The 17,795-nt window shown below is 55.3% G+C and overlaps 3 protein-coding genes across 4 annotated transcripts; 2 read left to right on the top strand and 1 right to left on the bottom strand.

Annotated features, from left to right (window-relative positions):
* The first annotated feature begins 659 nt into the window (after nucleotides 1–659).
* On the top strand, nucleotides 660–3,202 carry LOC111081451 (lysine--tRNA ligase). 2 transcript variants are annotated; one of them, XM_022377524.2, is made up of 4 exons: nucleotides 660–768; nucleotides 1,186–1,861; nucleotides 1,931–2,878; nucleotides 2,961–3,202. In XM_022377524.2, exons 1-4 carry the CDS (start codon nucleotides 740–742, stop codon nucleotides 3,060–3,062), a joined length of 1,755 nt encoding a protein of 584 aa, XP_022233216.2. In that variant the 5' UTR covers nucleotides 660–739; the 3' UTR covers nucleotides 3,063–3,202. The 2 variants fall into 2 exon arrangements, with proteins under 2 accessions (XP_022233216.2, XP_022233210.2); XM_022377518.2 differs by lacking the exon at nucleotides 660–768 and adding an exon at nucleotides 917–1,109.
* Nucleotides 3,203–3,822: 620 nt separating this feature from the next.
* On the bottom strand, nucleotides 3,823–14,228 carry LOC111082355 (probable histone-lysine N-methyltransferase CG1716). The gene is made up of 5 exons (XM_022378563.2): nucleotides 13,985–14,228; nucleotides 6,290–13,910; nucleotides 4,925–6,018; nucleotides 4,690–4,846; nucleotides 3,823–4,620 (listed from the first exon to the last, which is right to left on the bottom strand). Exons 2-5 carry the CDS (start codon nucleotides 13,877–13,879, stop codon nucleotides 4,456–4,458), a joined length of 9,006 nt encoding a protein of 3,001 aa, XP_022234255.2. The 5' UTR covers nucleotides 13,880–13,910; nucleotides 13,985–14,228; the 3' UTR covers nucleotides 3,823–4,455.
* A 311-nt stretch (nucleotides 14,229–14,539) lies between these two features.
* LOC111082356 (fatty acid hydroxylase domain-containing protein 2) lies at nucleotides 14,540–17,638 on the top strand. The gene is made up of 6 exons (XM_022378565.2): nucleotides 14,540–15,068; nucleotides 15,148–15,311; nucleotides 15,803–15,876; nucleotides 16,726–16,901; nucleotides 16,974–17,428; nucleotides 17,487–17,638. Exons 1-6 carry the CDS (start codon nucleotides 14,853–14,855, stop codon nucleotides 17,635–17,637), a joined length of 1,236 nt encoding a protein of 411 aa, XP_022234257.2. The 5' UTR covers nucleotides 14,540–14,852; the 3' UTR covers nucleotide 17,638.
* Nucleotides 17,639–17,795: the final 157 nt, after the last annotated feature.

Below are 17,795 nucleotides of genomic sequence, written 5' to 3'. Positions count from 1 at the left end.
TTTACACACACACACACAAAAAGCGGAGTAATCAGAAAGAATAACTCACTCAGCAATAGATGGCCAGACAGATGGTCGACTTTTATTAGAATTTGATCACTATTTTCACCAAAAGAAAACTTCACTTAGAAAAATGTATTTGTTTGAGAGCCGATGGCTGATGTTCCTTGCACTTTGGAATTCGGAAATTGAATGACTGAAAAAACTGTCTGCCGTCGGAAGTTAACTTGAGCGCAGCCAACTTCATATGCCAGTTCAAAAAGCTGCCAGATAGTTCAGTTTGTACCAGATTAGGGGTACTCTGGTATACTGCCACAGAATATGGTATTTTCAAAGGGAGTATATTTCTGACACGCAGACCATGGTGACCGTTTACGGTATATTATATATATTCTACTGGATATTTTAATGTCGAAATCGAGCTCAAATTATACAAAATGGAGTTCTGAAAACTAGCCCATCTTGTAAAAAATTTATAGACGAATTGGATAAAATAATTTGTTTAGGGCTGAGAGGCCTAACTAGCTAGTAATATTAAACCCAATATCAAAATTTAGGTATATCAACATCTTTTCGTGTCCGTCAGTATATATTTACGGTATATTTTGATAATGACAAGGTATATTTCGGTATACATTTTTCAGTGCCAGGCGGTATATTTTGTCGAAACATCCGCGGTCACACTGCTTCGCATTTTTGTTTCCGCGCTCGCGCTCCAAAATCCGCAAAATCGAACAGCATGGCTGCTGCAGGAGAACTGTCCAAGAAGTAAGTACGGACTGGCAAGAATCGCACGACGCCACAGACCAACAGACCAGCCGAGGCTCATCCACATCCGCATCCACATCGCTGGCCAACGAAGCACACAAGTGAGGTTAAGTCGAGGCGCCGTCAGCCGCAGTCGTTGGTTGGGTTGTGTGGCAACGTCCCAGCAAAGTACCGACTGAGTGCATCAATAAAATGCTGGCTCGCTGTGCCCTGAGGCAGCTGCAGAGAGTGTCAGTGACGTGTGCGGTCGGCTTTGGCCATGCAGCGGCGATGCCAGTGGCCAATCTCAGAGGCTACCATGTGAGCGGCCTGCAGTTGGCACCCAGCAAACGGACCAAACTGTGGGTGACTTGGAGGCATCGCTTGGAGAGCAGCTCCCTTATTGATTTCGTTTTGTCTCTTTGACCCTTTTTGCAGTGAGTTGAAGCGCCGCCTGAAGGCTGAGCAGAAGGCCAAGGAGAAGGCCGAGAAGGAGGCCATCCGTGCGGCGGCTGCTCCGGCTGCTGAGGAGGGTGCCCAGAAGAAGAAGTCCGCTGCCGCCGATGAGGAGGAGATCTCCCCCAATGAGTACTTCAAGCTGCGCTCGGCCGCCGTCCAGGAGCTGAAGCAGTCGCCGGACACGCATCCCTATCCACACAAGTTCAATGTCAGCATCTCCCTGGAGAACTTCATTGAGCAGTATGCCGGCCTGACGGACGGCGAGACCCTGGAGAATGTTACCCTGAGCGTGGCTGGCCGCGTGCACGCCATTCGGGAGTCGGGGGCCAAGCTCATCTTCTACGATCTGCGCGGCGAGGGCGTCAAGATTCAGGTGATGGCCAGCGCCAAATCGTACCAGCCGGAGGCCGCCTTCGAGCCGGACACGGCCAAGCTGCGGCGCGGCGACATAATCGGCGTCAAGGGGCATCCGGGCAAGACCAAGAAGGGCGAACTCTCCATCATGCCCACGGAGATCAAGCTGCTGTCCCCCTGCCTGCACATGCTGCCGCATCTGCACTTCGGACTCAAGGACAAGGAGACGCGCTACCGCCAGCGCTATCTCGACCTCATACTCAACAACAAAGTGCGCGAAAATTTCCAGATTCGTGCCAAGGTAAATGGAAAAGTCTAACACTTGGAATCCCTTCTGAATCCCGTTTCTCTCTTCTTCTTGTTTGTGCAGATCATTTCCTATGTCAGACAGTTCCTGGATCGCTTGGGCTTCCTGGAGATTGAGACGCCCATGATGAATATGGTGGCCGGTGGGGCGACGGCCAAGCCCTTCGTCACACATCACAACGAATTGAAGATGGACCTGTTCATGCGCATCGCCCCGGAGCTCTACCACAAAATGCTGGTGGTGGGCGGACTCGATCGCGTTTACGAGATTGGGCGGCAGTTCCGCAATGAGGGCATCGACCTCACCCACAATCCAGAGTTCACGACGTGCGAGTTCTACATGGCGTACGCGGACTATGCCGACGTGATGGACATCACCGAGCAGATGGTCTCGGGCATGGTCAAGTCGATACGCGGCTCCTACAAGATCAAGTACCATCCGGAGGGTCCCGAGGGGCCCGAGCAGGAGCTCGACTTTACGCCCCCCTTCAAGCGCGTCTCGATGATCAAGACGCTCGAGGAGAAGCTCAAGGTGCAGTTCCCCTCCGCTGAGACCTTTAACACGCGCGCCACCACCGATTTCCTCTCGCAGCTGTGCGTGAAGCATCAGGTCGAGTGCCCGGCGCCGCGCACCACCGCCCGCCTGCTGGACAAGCTGGTGGGGGAGTTTATCGAGGAGGACTGCATCAATCCGACGTTCATCTGCGAACATCCGCAGATCATGTCGCCCCTGGCCAAGTACCATCGCAGCGCACCCGGACTCACCGAGCGCTTCGAGCTGTTCGTCGCCAAGAAGGAGATCTGCAACGCCTACACCGAGCTGAACGATCCCGTGGTACAGCGTGAACGTTTCGAGCAGCAGGCCAGCGACAAGGCTGCCGGCGATGACGAGGCTCAGATGGTCGACGAGAACTTCTGCACGGCCCTCGAGTACGGCCTGCCACCCACTGGGGGCTTTGGCATGGGCATCGATCGTCTGACCATGTTCCTCACCGACTCGAACAACATCAAGGTACCATCAATTGTCTCCTTCAACTGTCACTTCCCCTCGAAAAACGATCTCTATTCAATTTCTGTCCGTTGTCCATTTGCAGGAGGTTCTCTTGTTCCCTGCCATGAAGCCGGAGGAGGCCAATCGCACCCCAGCAGCTGGCACAGCAGCCGAGGCCGTCCCGGAGGCCGCTGTTAAGCAGTAGGATTACGATCCGAGATGATGAGATGATCCGACGACTCAGTCGTGATGTAATATTACTTGTATTCTGGTCCCAGTTGTGCCCCCTCACAAGACCTTAACTTATTCAACGAATAAACACAAACAATTTATTTTCCAATTCGAGTTTCCTGCGCATTTAACTCGCTCTCTCTCTAGGCAGACCCCTGAGGGTTACCTAAAATGCTTTGGACTATTTCAGCTAGCCGGTTATTGTGCCATTCCAGCCAATCCCCCGCCCGCAGTTATTCTTTACAACAACAGATGATTTAGAGCGATGGAAATATCTCTGAGAACAGGGTCAGAACATGTTAACGGCTGTCAGTTGTGCCAACTCTCTCCCATATTGTCTGGTGGTTCCGGCTCCCAACCGGAAGGCCCGGTATGGTAGGGCATTCCACTTTCAATTGTTTGCATTTTGTGGCACTCGAGAGATATCCCGAAACGAAAGGATTCAATTGTAGATTGGATTGCATTGAATTGGATTGCCCGTTCAAGTGTTAACAGAAGATTTAAGACAGAAATATTTGCAGTTAGGTCGTATCTACAAAGTAGTGGGAAAGATCCTTGTTTAATTTTCCCCTTTTTTTTTTGTTGTTTCTCATAATTTACCCATCTGTAATTGGGTGGCTGTGGGCTTCCGTTTGTGGGCCTACAGAGCAGCGATTCAGTTGCCATGTAACCCAGCCCTAGATGCTTTTGGGGAGACATTCCTTGAGCAGCCTGGAATAATAAAATACCGAATACAAGGCTATTCTTACTGAGACTTTACTGAACTTGAGCTTTCTTACTTTTGGATATACATGGGATCGGATATGGGATATACATTTTGCTAAGATTTTAAAATTTCACAGATTCGACCTTTTATTGCTCTTGCTTTACTTTAGTGCACTTAAACATTCATTTGGATAAAGATGGGAAGTGGGATATGGGATATGGGATACATTTTACTTACTTAACCGAACTTAAACTTGTATGCTGTGGGTTATAGGATATGCATATCCTATATAGCACATATAGGACACATTTCTCTTACAGATTGAACGTTTCGTTTATCTCTGGTGTTTTTTTTTCTCCTTATTTCTATTTTCTTACGTACTTCTAGACTATTTTCGTTTTGTTGATTAGAAATCAATACTTCGTCTTGTTCTGTTCTTTTTATATTTATCTATTATTATGATCATTATAAATGTGTTCGAGTACGTTGGAACGAGCCCTTTACCCTTTACCCTTTTGGTACTGGCTAGGCGAACACAATTTGCTATACGGCAACAAAAGTCCGTTCTACGTTCTTACAAGCTAAATGAATCGAACCGGAATCGAACAGGAAGTGCGGCGGCATTTGTTTTTGGTGTGTGTGTGTTGGGGCTTGTGTTTTTTTAGAGGAAGGACTCATCCAGAGGCATGGTGTACACGCGGCCCTTCTTCAGCATGTACTGATTGATGAAATCGTGCGACTTGTGCTTCACCGAATCGTTGCAGATCAATGGATGTCCGCTCATCTCGCAGTAGCGCATCTCCTTCGTAATGACATGCTCCGTCAGCTGAAAACAGGTTCCAGGTTCAGTGTAATCTTCAATGGGGGGAATGGCATTGGAGATGGCATTGCTTACCCGCTTAATGAGGAACTTGTAGTCCGCGTCGCTGGTGATGCGACCCATCTGGCAGCTATCCTTGCGGAATGGCCGCAAAAAGTCCGCCACATGTCCGCTTATCTCGAAGCGGAATTTCTCAATCGATTCTCTTCCACTTTTTGTGCTATTCAGGAACCTAAATTGGGCAGCAAATGGAAAGGATAGGAATGGAATTGAATCAATAAATAAATAAATTCAATTTTTGTTTCCTTACATTTTCCGCTTGGGTTTGCTGCGCTCATGGCCGCGACTCTTTCTCTCTGGCACGGCTCCAGACGGCGGCTTCTCTGGCGTGTGCGGTGGCAGTGGTGGCAGCTTTTTGTTTATGCCGCCCCCGCTGCCGCCTGTGACCAGCGTGGGTATCTGCTGGGGCTTGTTCAGGCAGGCCAGGGCATAGGCGCTGGTGCTGGGCTCCATGTCGAGCTCCGCCTCCAGTTCGTCCACCTTTGTGGTGGAAAACAGCGCCCCGGCTGAACCATTAAAGCCATAGATGATGCCTTCCAAGGGCGGGGCATGCACCGTCTCCGCGTCCTCGTCCGACGAGTACAGATAGCGAGGCGTGGACCAGGCCTCCGCATCTGTGCTGGCATCGGAGGTGGCTGCGGCGGAGGTATCCGCGCTGGCCCGCTGCCGCCTGTAGATCTCTTTGCGGCGGCGTATCTTCTCCTTGTTTTCCTTGTATTTGCGCGACTCCAGCTGGTTGTAGAGCCGATCCTCGTCCCGCCGCGGGCTGATCACGCGCACCGAGCACAGCTTCTTGTGGCGTATCTCGCGCCGCTCCCGCACCTTCGTCTCGATGTGCTGCGCCAGCGACTTGCTCGACAGCGAGCCCACATAGTCGGGGTCCACCGAGATGAGCTCCACGGCGAGCAGCGCCGGGTCCAGCTCCTGCAGCGGCGGCTGATGCTTCTGGTCCTCATCCAGCAGCGTTTGCAGCCGCTGCTCGGGGCTGGGCGGCAGCCACTGGGGTATGCGATCGCGCAGATTGAAGTAGAAGATGTCCCCCTCGTGTGTGCGACTCCAGTGCCAGGAGGGGGGCAGCGGATCGACGCTAGCCGGCAGCTTGTACTCCGCGGGCATCATGTCCTGTTCGCTCATCTCCGGCGAGGGGGCCAGCGCCAGGTCTGTGCGCAGCGGTGCCATCACGGGCACATCCTCCGAGTTGAACCACTCGCCGGTCTCCGTGTTGTAGGAGAAGGGCAGCATCTTCGGGTCCGTATTGATGTCCGCTCCAAAGTATTCGCAGCGCAGCTCGTGCTCGCGCCAGTCCTCGCTGCACACACGCTTCTCGGCCTCGTCCTGGGCCACCTGTCAAAGAGCATTAAGGATAGTCATTTATTATTATTATTATTTTTATGGATATTCCGCCTTTACTTTATCCGGCGTAGCCTTCAACCACATTGCTCCTTCTTCGAAATTTCTTCGCTCAAGTGGAAAATGGAAAATGGAAAGTTGAACGAATCCTCCTCTCCAGTTAGGAGAGGAGAGGAGAGGAGAACATTTGTGACATTTGTACTATCGGATCGGAGCGGATTGGACTCGATATATCGGATGCAACGATATATATCTGTATACATACCTTCCGCTCGAACAGGGATCGCCTGAGCTCCTTGGACAGCAGCGCACCGCCGCCGCCACGACGCGCCTCCACTGTGGCGCCGCTGTTGTTGTTGTCCGGGCGCCGCCGCATCTCCGTGCGGGGCTGTCCCTCCGCGGGATTGCTGCCCTTCGGCTGGGTGGTGATGGTGCAGATGGTGTTGTTGCCGCTCATGCGGCTCATGGGCGGCTTCTGGCCGCCGCCGCCGCTGTTGCGGCTGCTGATTGTGTCGCGCCGGAAGCGATCCTGCCGGTAGCGGTCGGTGCTGCTGTCGCGCGTCGAGTCCTCCAGGGCGGAGGCGGCGGTCACATGGTGGCTGGCCACATGCTTCTCGGTGGGCCGCTCGCCGGTGCGGTCCGCCTCGCGCTCGTGCTCCTTCATCTGCTCGATGCGCTCCCGCTTGGGGATGCGGAAGATCTCCGGCAGGCTGCTCCACTTGCTGATCAGGCCCTGCATCCGCTTGCGCAGTGCCGACTGCTCGGGACTGCGCAGCTGCGGCTGCTGCCCAGCCAGACCCGCGCTCCACTGCTGCACACTCTGGTAGACGCGGCTCTCGTTCAGCATCGTCCTGTTTGGTATGGGCAGCGCCTCGAGGGCGTCCAGCAGGGCCGTCCGCAGCTGCTGCTCGTTCCCGTTCTCGCTGATCCACGCGTGCAGCAGCCGCAGTCCGTGGTAGTCCAGGAAGAGCCGCCGGCAGGGCAGCTCCCCGCGGGTGAGCACCTGCAGCAGCTGGATGCGGGTCGGCAGCAGCTTCGCCCGCACCATGATGCGCGAGACGCGCAGCGTGTCCAGCTGGTTCTTCAATCCGCTGCGGCTCAGCAGCGACAGCTGCTCCAGCACATCCGGATCCTCGAGTGTGGCATGGAATTTGTTGACCTTTGGCTTTGCACTGCGCGGATCCTTCTTATCTGCTCCTGCTCCTGCGCCCGCGCCCGCGCCAGCTCCAGCTCCCGCAGTGGGCTTCAGCCAGCGGCCGGCCTTGAATTCGCGCTCCCGCTCCTTGGCCTTGGCCGCCGTCTCCCGCTTCTTGCGCTGCTCCTTGGACACCGCTGGCAGTTTCACCTTGAACCTGGACGAGCTGTTCTTCGTGGCACCCGCACCTGCTCTGCCCTTGCCGCTGCTCTTGCTCTGCTCCGGCTCCGCCTCCGCCTCCTCCGCATCGGACTCCGCCCCGCCGCTGTCCGTGTCGTCCGTCTGGGCCTGGTCTCGCTCGGAGTTCTCGTTCTTCTGCTCGCCCTCGTCCGACTCCGGCTCGGTGCCGATCCAGCCGCGGCAGTTGGCCGCCTCGCAGTAGCAGCGCTGGGCGTCGCGCCCGTACCGCTGGTACTGATAGTCGAAGGTGATCTCCTCGCCCGGCAGGATGTTCTTCACGCTGAAGAAGCCGATGCGCAGCTCCCCGTTGACGGTCCACTTCTGGGTCTCGGCGTTCGGGTCGCAGCTGTGGTTGATGTACCGCGAGATGTTGCCCCGCATGGTGGCGTCGATGATCGCCTCGCCCCGCAGCGCCATGAAGTAGTAGTGCCGGTTGCGGTCCTTCGAGTAGCGATGCTGCCGCCGCTCGAACTCCTCGCTGTCGATCACCTCGCCCACGTACTCCATGATGAACTCGCCGGCGGGTATCAGCAGCTCTGCGGTGATGCCGCAGCCCTTCTTCTCGGTGCGGAAGACGCGACAGGGCCAGCACTGGTGCAGCTGGAAGCGCTTGTTCGTGCACCGCTCCCCGTTGGTGCACAGCGGGCCGCACTCGATCATCAGCATGCGGTTGATGCAGCCCGCGCCGCAGCACAGGTGCCCCTGGGCCTCCTCGTCGCCCGTGAGGAAGCAGTCGCACTGCATCTCCGCGTTCTCCTGGCTCACCTGCCGCGCACATCGGTAGTAGTTCTCGCGCAGCTGCTGGAACGTGAGCAGCCCCTCGCTGCGCAGGAACTGCTCGTTGAAGGCCTCCGTGCTGGCCAGCTCCGCCATCTGGTCGTCCATGCTGAAGGGCGGCGCACTGCTGGCCACGCCCCTGCCCTGGCTGGCCTTCGGCCCCTGCGGCTTCTGTTTGATCCGATGCGAGCGTCGCACGCCGCCAGCGCTGCCATCATCATTGGAGCCATGCTGCTGCAGCAGCAGCAGGGGCAGCGTCGGGGAGGAGTCCTCTGAGGTGGTCGTATTGGCCCTGGAACTGCAGCTGGCACTGGCACTGCCGCTGGGCGTGGGGGAGCGTGTCACCGACGGCGTCTCCATGCAGCTGGCGCTGGCCAATGCCTCCTCCAGCTTCACTTTCACCAGCTGCATCTGTGGCGCCTCTGGCGCCGCCGGCTGAGCCTCGTCCTCGTCTTCGTCCTCGTGTTTGTAGTTCCGCTTCAGCAGATTCACCCCATCCTCGATGAACTTGACGATGTCCTTGAGCGTATCGGGCGGCTCCACCTTAACAGTAGCAGCCACAGCCGCAGCAGCTGGCGCTTCAGTTGCGGTTGCAATCGTAGCTGAAGCTGAAGCTGACGCTGAGGCTGAAGCTGCAGTCGGGGCTGTGGGCTGCACATCCCAGCGTTTGCCTTTGCCACTCGTTGACTCCATGGACTCCGTGTCCATGTCCTCCGTTTTAGGCTCCGTCTTCGGGGGCATAACCAAAGCATCATCGCTGGTCTTGACGGTTGTCGTTGGCCTACGCTGCTTCCTGCTGTTGCCGCTGTTGCTGCTGGGATCTGGCGACTCGCCTGTCCGCTTGGCTGTCACCTTCGGGCCCTTGGGTTTCTTTGGTGTCGCGGCAGCCGTCTGCTTCGGGCCAGGAGCCGAGTTCGCTGCTTTCTTGGGCAGCGTCCTATCCGTCCGGGTTATGTGACCAGGCATGGGGCTGGGGCTGGGGCTGGGGCTGGCACAGGGTGTGGGATCCGCGGGAGAGGCATTTCTGACTCTCGGATCGGCACTCCTCAAGGGGGAACCGGCAGAAGCAGCAGCAGCCAGCACGGGCTCAGCGCATATGGTGATCCGGCGACGATGATCCAGCGGCAACGGGGATTTCGGTCCATGCTTCAAGGGCAGCGGACCCCTTCGGCTGGGTAAAGTTTCCCCCTTTTCTGCCTTTTCTGCTCCCTTTTCTAGCTTTTCTGCGGGGGAGGCGTTTCTGCCACGGGGATCGGCATTTTTCCTCACGGCATTCACGGGATTCACGGGACTCACGGCATGTGGGGCATCATTCGCCAGCAGAGGCTCCGGCGATGCCGTCCTGGAGCCCTTCTTTGCGCTAGCAGTTGGATCCGGGGTTCCGGTTCTTGGCTCCGCTACGGTCCTGCGCCTGGCATGGATCTTCTTTATCTTGGGCTCATTTGCCGCCGGAGACGACGTCCTGGAGGATGGCTCCTTCGACGAGGACGAGCTGCTACTGATGCTGCCGCTGCTACCCTTCCTCGCGGATAAAGTCTCTCGCGGTGCGTGGCTGTGGCTGTGGCTGAGGGTCTTCTGTGGTTCTGCTCCCTGCTTGGGTGCTGGCGACTGCGACTGCGACTGCGACTGTTTTCTTGCTGTACCGGCTGCCAGCGGACCAGCATCCTCTGCCCTTGCAGCGAGATCCTTGAAGCACGCCTCAATCAGTTCCGGGGTGATGTCCGCCGCTGCACTGTGCGCCCCCAGGGTGAGGCGACGGTTGTCGATCTTCTTCCCCTGCAGCTTGGAGCCACCAGTCGCCGGGGATGGCTGCATCGAGCGACTCTTTCGCTGTGAGCCAGTACTGGCCGCAGAGTCTGGGGACGTCTCTCTGGCTGGGGAGGATGGCTTCGACTGCGTCCGCCTGGAGCCCTCGGGCGAGACACTCAACGACGTGCGATCGATGGTTGTGAAGCGTCGCGATCGTATGGCATTCGCTGGCCTCTGTGGCGATGCTGCGCCATCCCCGCCATCAACTTTTCTGGCTTCGGGGGCTCGGGCCACTGCAGGGTCGCCGGAGGAGCAGGCAGAGGTGGGCGAGCAGCGCCCGGAGGCGGTGGGGCGTGGTGGCTTCTTCTGCGACTTCGCATAGGAGTCGGCCTGGCCAAGCAATGCCTCGAAGGAGGGGCGCGGCCCTTTAGCATTCGACGCCGGACGATCGATGGCTGTGAGGCGTTGCGTTTTAATGGCCTTCGCCTCCTCTTTGGGTGCCGCCGGAGCCGCAGCCGCAGCTGCCGCCGGAGACTGTGGCCTGGGGGATGCCGTTTCATCCTTCCTGGCCAACGATTCCCCGCCAGGGGAGAAGACGGGCGAGCAGCGACCGGAAGTGGTGGGGCGTCGCTTTGTGGCTGGGTTCCTGGGTGATGCTCTCCTGGGTGAGTCATCGGCCTGGACAAGCGACTCCCCGGAGGCGCGCGATTTGCGTATATTTTTGATGAGATGCGCTGGCGACTGCCTCCCTCCTCCTGGTGATGATGATGCTGTCCTTTTTCCCTCATCTTTCTTGGCGTCCTTTTGGGCCAGCGATTCCATCGAGGAGCCGGTGGGGGACATGGTGGGGCGTCGCTTTGCGGATGCATTGCCCGCTGGCGACTGCGTCCGTCCTCCTGGTGATGCCTTCCTAGTCTCATATTTACAAAAGTCGCCGAAGGAGGCGCCGCGTGGTGTTGCACTGGACGAGGGACGATCGATGGTAGTAAAGCGTCGCGATGGCATGGCATTTTGTTTCTTTGGTGCCACCGGGGACTGTCTTTTGGCCTCATCTTTCCGGGAATCGTACGAAGCGAAGGCGGAGGCTGGAGAGCATTGGGATTTGCGTCGCTTTGGCTTCGTTGTGGCACTTCCATTCCCCTTTTTGGATGCAGCACTCGATGCAGGCTCCTGCTGCGAGGAGCACGAGGAGGACTCTTCCTCCAGATCTTCCGTTTTTTTCTTCCTGTTATGTCCATTTGCAGCAGCCTCCGTCTCCGCCTCCGCCTCCAGCTGTTCCACAGCTCCATCGGCTGTGGTGGCGCCTCGTGGGTCAGTCTTTTTCGTGGCAGACAGCTTCTCATTTTTGGCCTGGGGTCTGGCCACGGGATGCATTTCGTTCGTGGAGTAGTAGGAGGTGTTTCTGCGCGAGTTGCACCTTCCCCCGAGCGTCGTCTTGGTCGTCTTTGTCTGGCCCCCAACGCTGCTCGCTGATGGCACGGGCGATGTGGCTGCCTTCTTGGCCTCCAGCTTGAGCTTCTTCTTGTGCGTCTCCTCGCGCAGCTTCTGGGCATTGGCACTCTCCAGGGCCTGGAACATGGCATCGCATTCAACGATGCTGGAAGGTGATGCCCCCCTGCCCTTGACTGGCTTGGCTTTGGCAGTGGAAGTGGCAGTGGCAGTGGGCTGGAGACTGGCTTGGGAGTGACTGCTGCTGCTGCTGCTGCTGCTGCAGCTGGGTATTTCTGCGCTCTGCTCAGCTTTGATGGGAATTTCGTTTTCGTTTTCCTTTGGCTTCTCCTCTGCAAAAGGATCCGCTTTGGATGGGCCAGGGCCCTTGGCTGCCTTGGTTGGCTCTGGCAGGGACTCCGTTGGGATTTTGATTTCCATTTCCATTGGCATTGGAATTGGCTCATCTGCAGGAGTCACCACTTCCTTCTCCTCCTTATCTTTCTCCTGCAGAGGCTGTGGCTGTGGCTGTGGAGGAGTCTTCAGTGCCGTCTTTGATGATTCAATTTCTAGTGAGATCTCTGGCTCTGGCTGTGGCTCTGGCTGTGGCTCTGGCTGTGGTTCTGGCTCTGGTTGTGGTTCTGGCATGGCATCCATGGCGATCTGGATAATCACAACATCCTCGACCACATCTGGTTCATGTTCTGGTTCTGGGTGCACATCCACATCCACATCCACGGGGGGCTGCTCTGTGGTGGCCTTCTCCTCCTCTTCAGCATCAACTTCAAAAATGATGATCGTCTGCGGCTGTGATTCCTCCTCTGGCAGGACTCTGGTGCTGGTGCTGCTGCTGCTGCTGGGGCTCTTCACCTGCGACTCCTCAAGCGGCTCCTGCGCTTGCTCCTGCACCTGCATGAGGGTATACTCTGCTGGAGCGTCCAGCTCAATGATTTGCATTTGCACTTCGTCCTTCTGCTCGTCGAGAACCACCTCGTACTCCCCCTGGATGCCCTCGTCCTGGCTATCATCGATCAGGTCAATCAGCGTGTGCTCCTCCTCCTCTTCGTCCGCTTCGGAGGGGGAGTCAGTCTCTGCTTTCAGGAGGATCTGCTTGCTGCTTGCGGCGGCTATCTCGGCGAAGGTCTCCTCGAGGGTTTTGCCCACATGGCTGCTGCTGTTGCTGCTGCTGGCTCCCTCCGCTTTGGCGGTTCGTCTGCTGCGCCGCGTCGCCGTCAGTGAGGTCGGGCTGGTCTCCTCCTCCTCCTCCTCCTCGCCGTCATCGAACCAGAAGGTGGGCGAACCGCCAGAGATCTCCACCAATAAATTACACACTTCTGGCTCCTGCTCGTGCTCGTGCTCCTCCAGCTTCTGTTGCTCAATTTGCAAATCCTCCTCAATCTCTGGCTCTTTCTTTAAATCCAGCTTCAGCTGTAGAGGCTCCTCTTCCACCTCCTCCTCCTCATCCTCCTCTTTTTCCCCCTTCCTTCGGCCCGTCACTTCCCTGCCCGTGTCGATTTCCGTAAAGATTATCTGAGAGTCCGACGAGTCGTCATCATCGTCGTCGGCTGTGGGCACGGACACGGACACGGGCAGCTGCAGCCGCGGCGGCAGCGGCTCCCTCTTTGGCTGCTCATCGAGAGCATTGTCATCCTGCAGGACGGGCGTCGAGGCGGCGGAGGACGAGGAGCTGCTAACATCCACCACGGCGTCGCCCAGGACGGTCGAGTCGCCCGAGTCCCACGATCCCTGACGGTGCACAAAGTTCAGTCGCTTGAGGGTCACCCGGCACTTTCGTCTGGGCGCCGTCTCGTTGCTGTCCGTGCTGCCCCTGCTGCCGATGCTGCCCGTCGTGGAGGCGCCTGTCGAATTGGTGTCCGAATCGGAGAAGCTCAAGCTGAGGCTGCTGCTCTGGCTGCTTGACTTGTCCAGCTTATTCTTGGTCCTGGGCCTCCCTCGCCCCCTGCGGACGACAGATGCTGCGGACACTGCTGTCGCTGTCGCAGTGGCAGTTGCGGCTGTCGCAGTCGACGGATTGCAGCTGGAGGATTCGCTGTTCAGCTGGGCCACGATCAGGCTCGGTGTGCTCCGCGGCTTCACAAAGATCCCCAGGGCAGCGGGTGGCGGCGGCAGTTTGGGCGGTGGGCGGGTGCTCGGGAACATCGCAAACAGGCGATTGGCTGACGGAATGCTGGCAGTGGCAGTGGCAGCGGCGATGGCAGCTGTGGAAGGCGCAGCTGGTGCCGTGTCGGGCACATTGGAGTCGATGCGTCCCTCGATCTGGATCTTGTGCTCCTTGCGCAGGCTGAGGACGTCGCGCACGTCGAATTTGCAGAATCTCTTGCGGGAGCTGCGACGGATGGTGTTGGGCGAACAGGTGCGCCCCACCGAACCACCGGACGATGCATCTTGAGAGGTCTGCAGGTCTGCATCGGGGTGCTGTGCGCTCTCCCGCTTTGGCGGCCGTCCGCGTCCTCGGCCACGTGCGGCACCGACCGAGGTGCTGGGCATGGGATTGGAGTCGTCCATGGAGTCACTCGCCAGTGGTGGCTGGTGGCGTCTGCTCGCGTACAAGAAAGAAGAAAGCGGAAAGATTAGCGTGCAAAGAATTTGCTTGGAAAAAAAAACACTCACCAGGAAAAAAAAACTCACTCTTACTCAATACGGTGGGGTGTGGGGGTGCGGGTGGGCTTACGCACAGATTGTCGGCTTTTGTGTAGGCTGCGCCGGACAATGCACGCGCCGCTCCTTGCGCGATTGAATCTAAATACAGTTAGCCTTAGTCTAACCGTTAGACTCTAACGGCATTCACTATCAATACTAGAGCAGGAAGCACACCCACAGAAGAAATACACTACACTCCTCCTCCTGTCATTTCCAAAACCGTACATTTTTTGTTTATTAGAGATGGTAAATAAATATCGATATATATAGCATATTTTATGGACATGTTTGTGGGGTATATCATAAACAATGGCAACTTTCAGGGACTTTTTATCGGTTGTTTTATGTCGGAAGATGCACAGAGTTCCAAAAAAACAATATCGGTATTTTTGTGCGATAAGCGGAGTTGCAATTGACGTTCACGGTATTTTTCACAGGTATTCGGTCCAAATACAAGCAGCTGATTGTGCAATTGTGTGCGTGTGTGTGAGCTGTCGGTCCAAGCGCGTACAAACAGGCGATAAATTCAAACGAAACGATTTTTCGCGGCAACTGCAGAAAACGGATTTAATGCGTATTTTGCTCCAGAGTCAACAACAATTGCAATGCTGGCAATTTGTTTAAGGCGACAACCCTAAGAACGCACGCACAGGAACACACGCACTCACACACACATTGATTTGAAATTCCAGTGAAATCGAAAAATCGAAATCCTTTAAATGTCAAGGGCAACATATATACAGCACGGGCCATAACAAACGGAACGTACGAGAAGAAAAGGCAAGGAAGGAGAGCAACAAATAAGTAAATAAATTTGAAAGCGTAAGCAGCGGCAGACATGTCCCATCCGGCTCATGGAAGGCCGCCCAACAATGCCTCCTCCGCCCAAGCCACATCCTACTCATCCTCGTCGACGTCCTCGTCCTCATCGCCCGTGTCCCTGACAGTGCCGCCCGTAGGCACAGCCGCCGCCTCATCCTCAGGAGGATCGTATGGATCTGCGACGCACAAGGATAAAGTTGGTCTACCTCCCGTTTACCTAACCCTCAATGATGTAAGCCACCGCACATCCCTCGTCCTGCCCCCTAACAGTTGCCTCTCTCTTTCCCTCTCTCTCGCCTGCTCTCGACTAGCATGCCAGCAAGCTGGAGCAGATGCATTCATCCGCCGGTTCTGGATCAGGATCCTGGGACGAGCACCGCACCGCCGATGTCTGGCTCTCTTCACTGCACAGCGTCATCTTCATCATTACGTGCGCTCTGGCCGTGTTTATACTCTTTCGCAACGTTCTCACCTGGTCAGTGTTGTTGTTGTTCTCTCTCTCTCTCTCTCTCTCTTTCGGTAGATCGTAATCAGCTGTTCTCACCTACCGCCGTTCTCTCCGAGTGTAAGCGTGTGTGTGTGTGTGCGTCGCACTGTCTCTCTCCCGGGGGCTGAATGAATCCAACTGAGAGTGAGAGTCTGGCTTTGAACTGTGCTTCCGCACATTCTGGCCACGATCCCCCATCCCATTCCATTGCCATTGCTATTCGCATTCCAAAATCAGTTGCGTTTGCGACGTTGCCCCACGAAGATCAGACTCCAAGCCCAATTGGGCTTCTGCCTTTCCCCGACACACACACAAACACACACGCACATTCCTGGAGAGAGAAAGAGAAATCCGCAACAGAATAAGAACAAAAATAATAAGCTAAGCTAAGGCAGAAGATTTTGTTGTTGCTATTTTTGTTTTTTGTTGTTGCCCATCATGGAGGAGAAATTTGTTGAGGTTTCTTATTTGTACGCCAGGCATCTGCAGAGCTTTTGGGGCGCCTCCGGTGACTTTTGGCAATCGCAGTGGGACAAGTTCATCGATTCGTTTGGTAAGTGTGATCAAAATTCGTACTTTGCTCACCCTCTCTGTGCATACTCTGTGTACTCCAACAAGAGAGTGGCAGAGAGAGAGGGGGAGATTGTGCAAATTCTGATATTGCCCCAGCATGCATGCAGTCCATTGTTTTGTTTACTAATTCGCTCGCGCGCACACACACACACACACACACAATGATTGCATTTCACACCGAGAATGAGAAAAAGACACGGAGAGGAGATTAAGAGATCAGTTGACAAGTGCTGCCAATTACGCAAAATGAATCGTTAAGGTTACTCAGGGCTCCCCACCGCCCCTGATATTAATTGAAATTTGCACACTTTCCATCAGTATTATGTCTGCATATCTGAAGAAAAGGAACGTATGACGGATCCGATCCCTGTATCATATTTCTAAACTGCGCAATGTGTGTTGGTTTCCGCAACTTGTTTGCTTATCGTAACGAGGCACTCCGGGAGAACGAACCTTCATACCCAATTAAATGGGGTCTCTGAGATATCTGAAAGCTGTAAACATTTTAGAATGCAGTTTAAGGGTCATTGAACGTGCTAATGCTAATGAGCTAATGCCAGTCAATAAATGCATTAGCTTAGGGCCAGATTTTCTTGCTCTTAGTATATAAATATTATTTAGGAACTAAATGATCTAACCCCCATAATCAGTTTGAACCTGCAGTTGCTAATCAGGAATGCATTAAGTACTCTCTTTCTCTCTCTCGCTCTCTCTGTCTCTGTCTCATCCCCTGCTGTTTGAACGATTAGTTCATCAGTCCTCTGGGGCATACTCATAGTCCATTGTAGCTTTCTCATTCACTTAAATCACTTTATTTAATGCATTTCAGGCGATGAACCCATGGTCCTCTGGGTCTTTGGCACCACTATATTCACGATGATCGTTTACTGGACCGTTGGCACAATCTACACGTTCATGGACCTGACCAACCGGCCTGCCTGTCTGCGCAAATACAAGATTCAGCCGGGCACCAATGAGCCCGTCGAGACGCGACGTCTGCTGAAGGTGTGTGACATTATTTATTAATTAATATGAATATGAAATTGATCTGAATTGATATATTTTCTCCGCTGTAAGGTCATTTGGTGTGTGATCTTCAATCAGATATTTGTGGGCATACCACTGGCCTATGGCAGCTATCGGCTGATGGAGATCCGTGGGCTGAGCGACATCAGGGACCTGCCCACATTCCACTGGGTATGCTTCGAGCTGACCGTCTGCATACTGATGGAGGAGCTGGGATTTTACTACTCGCACCGCCTGCTGCACCACAAGTTCATCTACAAGTACATCCACAAGCAGCACCACGAGTGGACGGCCCCCATATCGGTGACGGCCATCTATTGCCACCCCATCGAGCACATCTTCAGCAACCTGCTGCCCCCCTTTCTGGGCGTATTTCTCATGGGTTGCCATGTGGCCACCGCCTGGCTGTGGTTCGCCCTGGCCATTCTGTCCACCCTCAATGCCCACTCCGGCTACCACTTGCCCTTCTTCCCCAGCCCCGAGGCCCACGACTTTCACCATCTAAAGTGAGTTTTCGCCCTGCTCTTCTTTGATTTCCTTTATTTCCATACACTTTTTGGACAGATTCAGCAACTGCTTTGGGGTCCTGGGAGTGCTCGATCGCCTGCATGGCACCGACTCACTGTTCCGTGCCACCAAATCCTACGCTCGCCACATCATGATGCTAAGCTTCAAGCCGCCGCGCGACGCCTTTCCCGACTCCACCATGAAATGAATGGGGAGGGGAGCCCACGCTCCAGCCACGAGCCTCTGCATCAGCATTCCTCTACACACACAAATACAAATACAACAATTTCTGTGTATACAAATCTCATTGTGATATAAGCAGGCAGATCCTGATCCTGATCCTGATCCTGATGCAGCTCCTATATT

Source organism: Drosophila obscura, unplaced genomic scaffold, assembly GCF_018151105.1.
Source record: "Drosophila obscura isolate BZ-5 IFL unplaced genomic scaffold, ASM1815110v1 contig_73, whole genome shotgun sequence".
Lineage (NCBI taxonomy): Eukaryota > Metazoa > Arthropoda > Insecta > Diptera > Drosophilidae > Drosophila > Drosophila obscura.
The sequence above is the reverse complement of the archived record's forward strand: the minus strand, read 5'-3'. Positions and strand labels throughout refer to the sequence as shown.

Excerpts from the sequence above, each read along its gene's own strand:
- LOC111082355 (XM_022378563.2), bottom strand. The coding sequence starts at position 13,879 with ATGGACGACTCCAATCCCATGCCCAGCACCTCGGTCGGTGCCGCACGT. Across the intron at positions 6,019-6,289 it reads GATCCCTGTTCGAGCGGAAG|GTGGCCCAGGACGAGGCCGA; the intron begins GTATGTATACAG and ends GCTCTTTGACAG. Across the intron at positions 4,621-4,689 it reads ACAAGTTCCTCATTAAGCGG|CTGACGGAGCATGTCATTAC; the intron begins GTAAGCAATGCC and ends ACCTGTTTTCAG.
- LOC111082356 (XM_022378565.2), top strand. The coding sequence starts at position 14,853 with ATGTCCCATCCGGCTCATGGAAGGCCGCCCAACAATGCCTCCTCCGCC. Across the intron at positions 15,069-15,147 it reads TTTACCTAACCCTCAATGAT|CATGCCAGCAAGCTGGAGCA; the intron begins GTAAGCCACCGC and ends GCTCTCGACTAG. Across the intron at positions 17,429-17,486 it reads CACGACTTTCACCATCTAAA|ATTCAGCAACTGCTTTGGGG; the intron begins GTGAGTTTTCGC and ends CTTTTTGGACAG.
- LOC111081451 (XM_022377518.2), top strand. The coding sequence starts at position 961 with ATGCTGGCTCGCTGTGCCCTGAGGCAGCTGCAGAGAGTGTCAGTGACG. Across the intron at positions 1,862-1,930 it reads ATTTCCAGATTCGTGCCAAG|ATCATTTCCTATGTCAGACA; the intron begins GTAAATGGAAAA and ends TTGTTTGTGCAG. Across the intron at positions 2,879-2,960 it reads CCGACTCGAACAACATCAAG|GAGGTTCTCTTGTTCCCTGC; the intron begins GTACCATCAATT and ends GTCCATTTGCAG.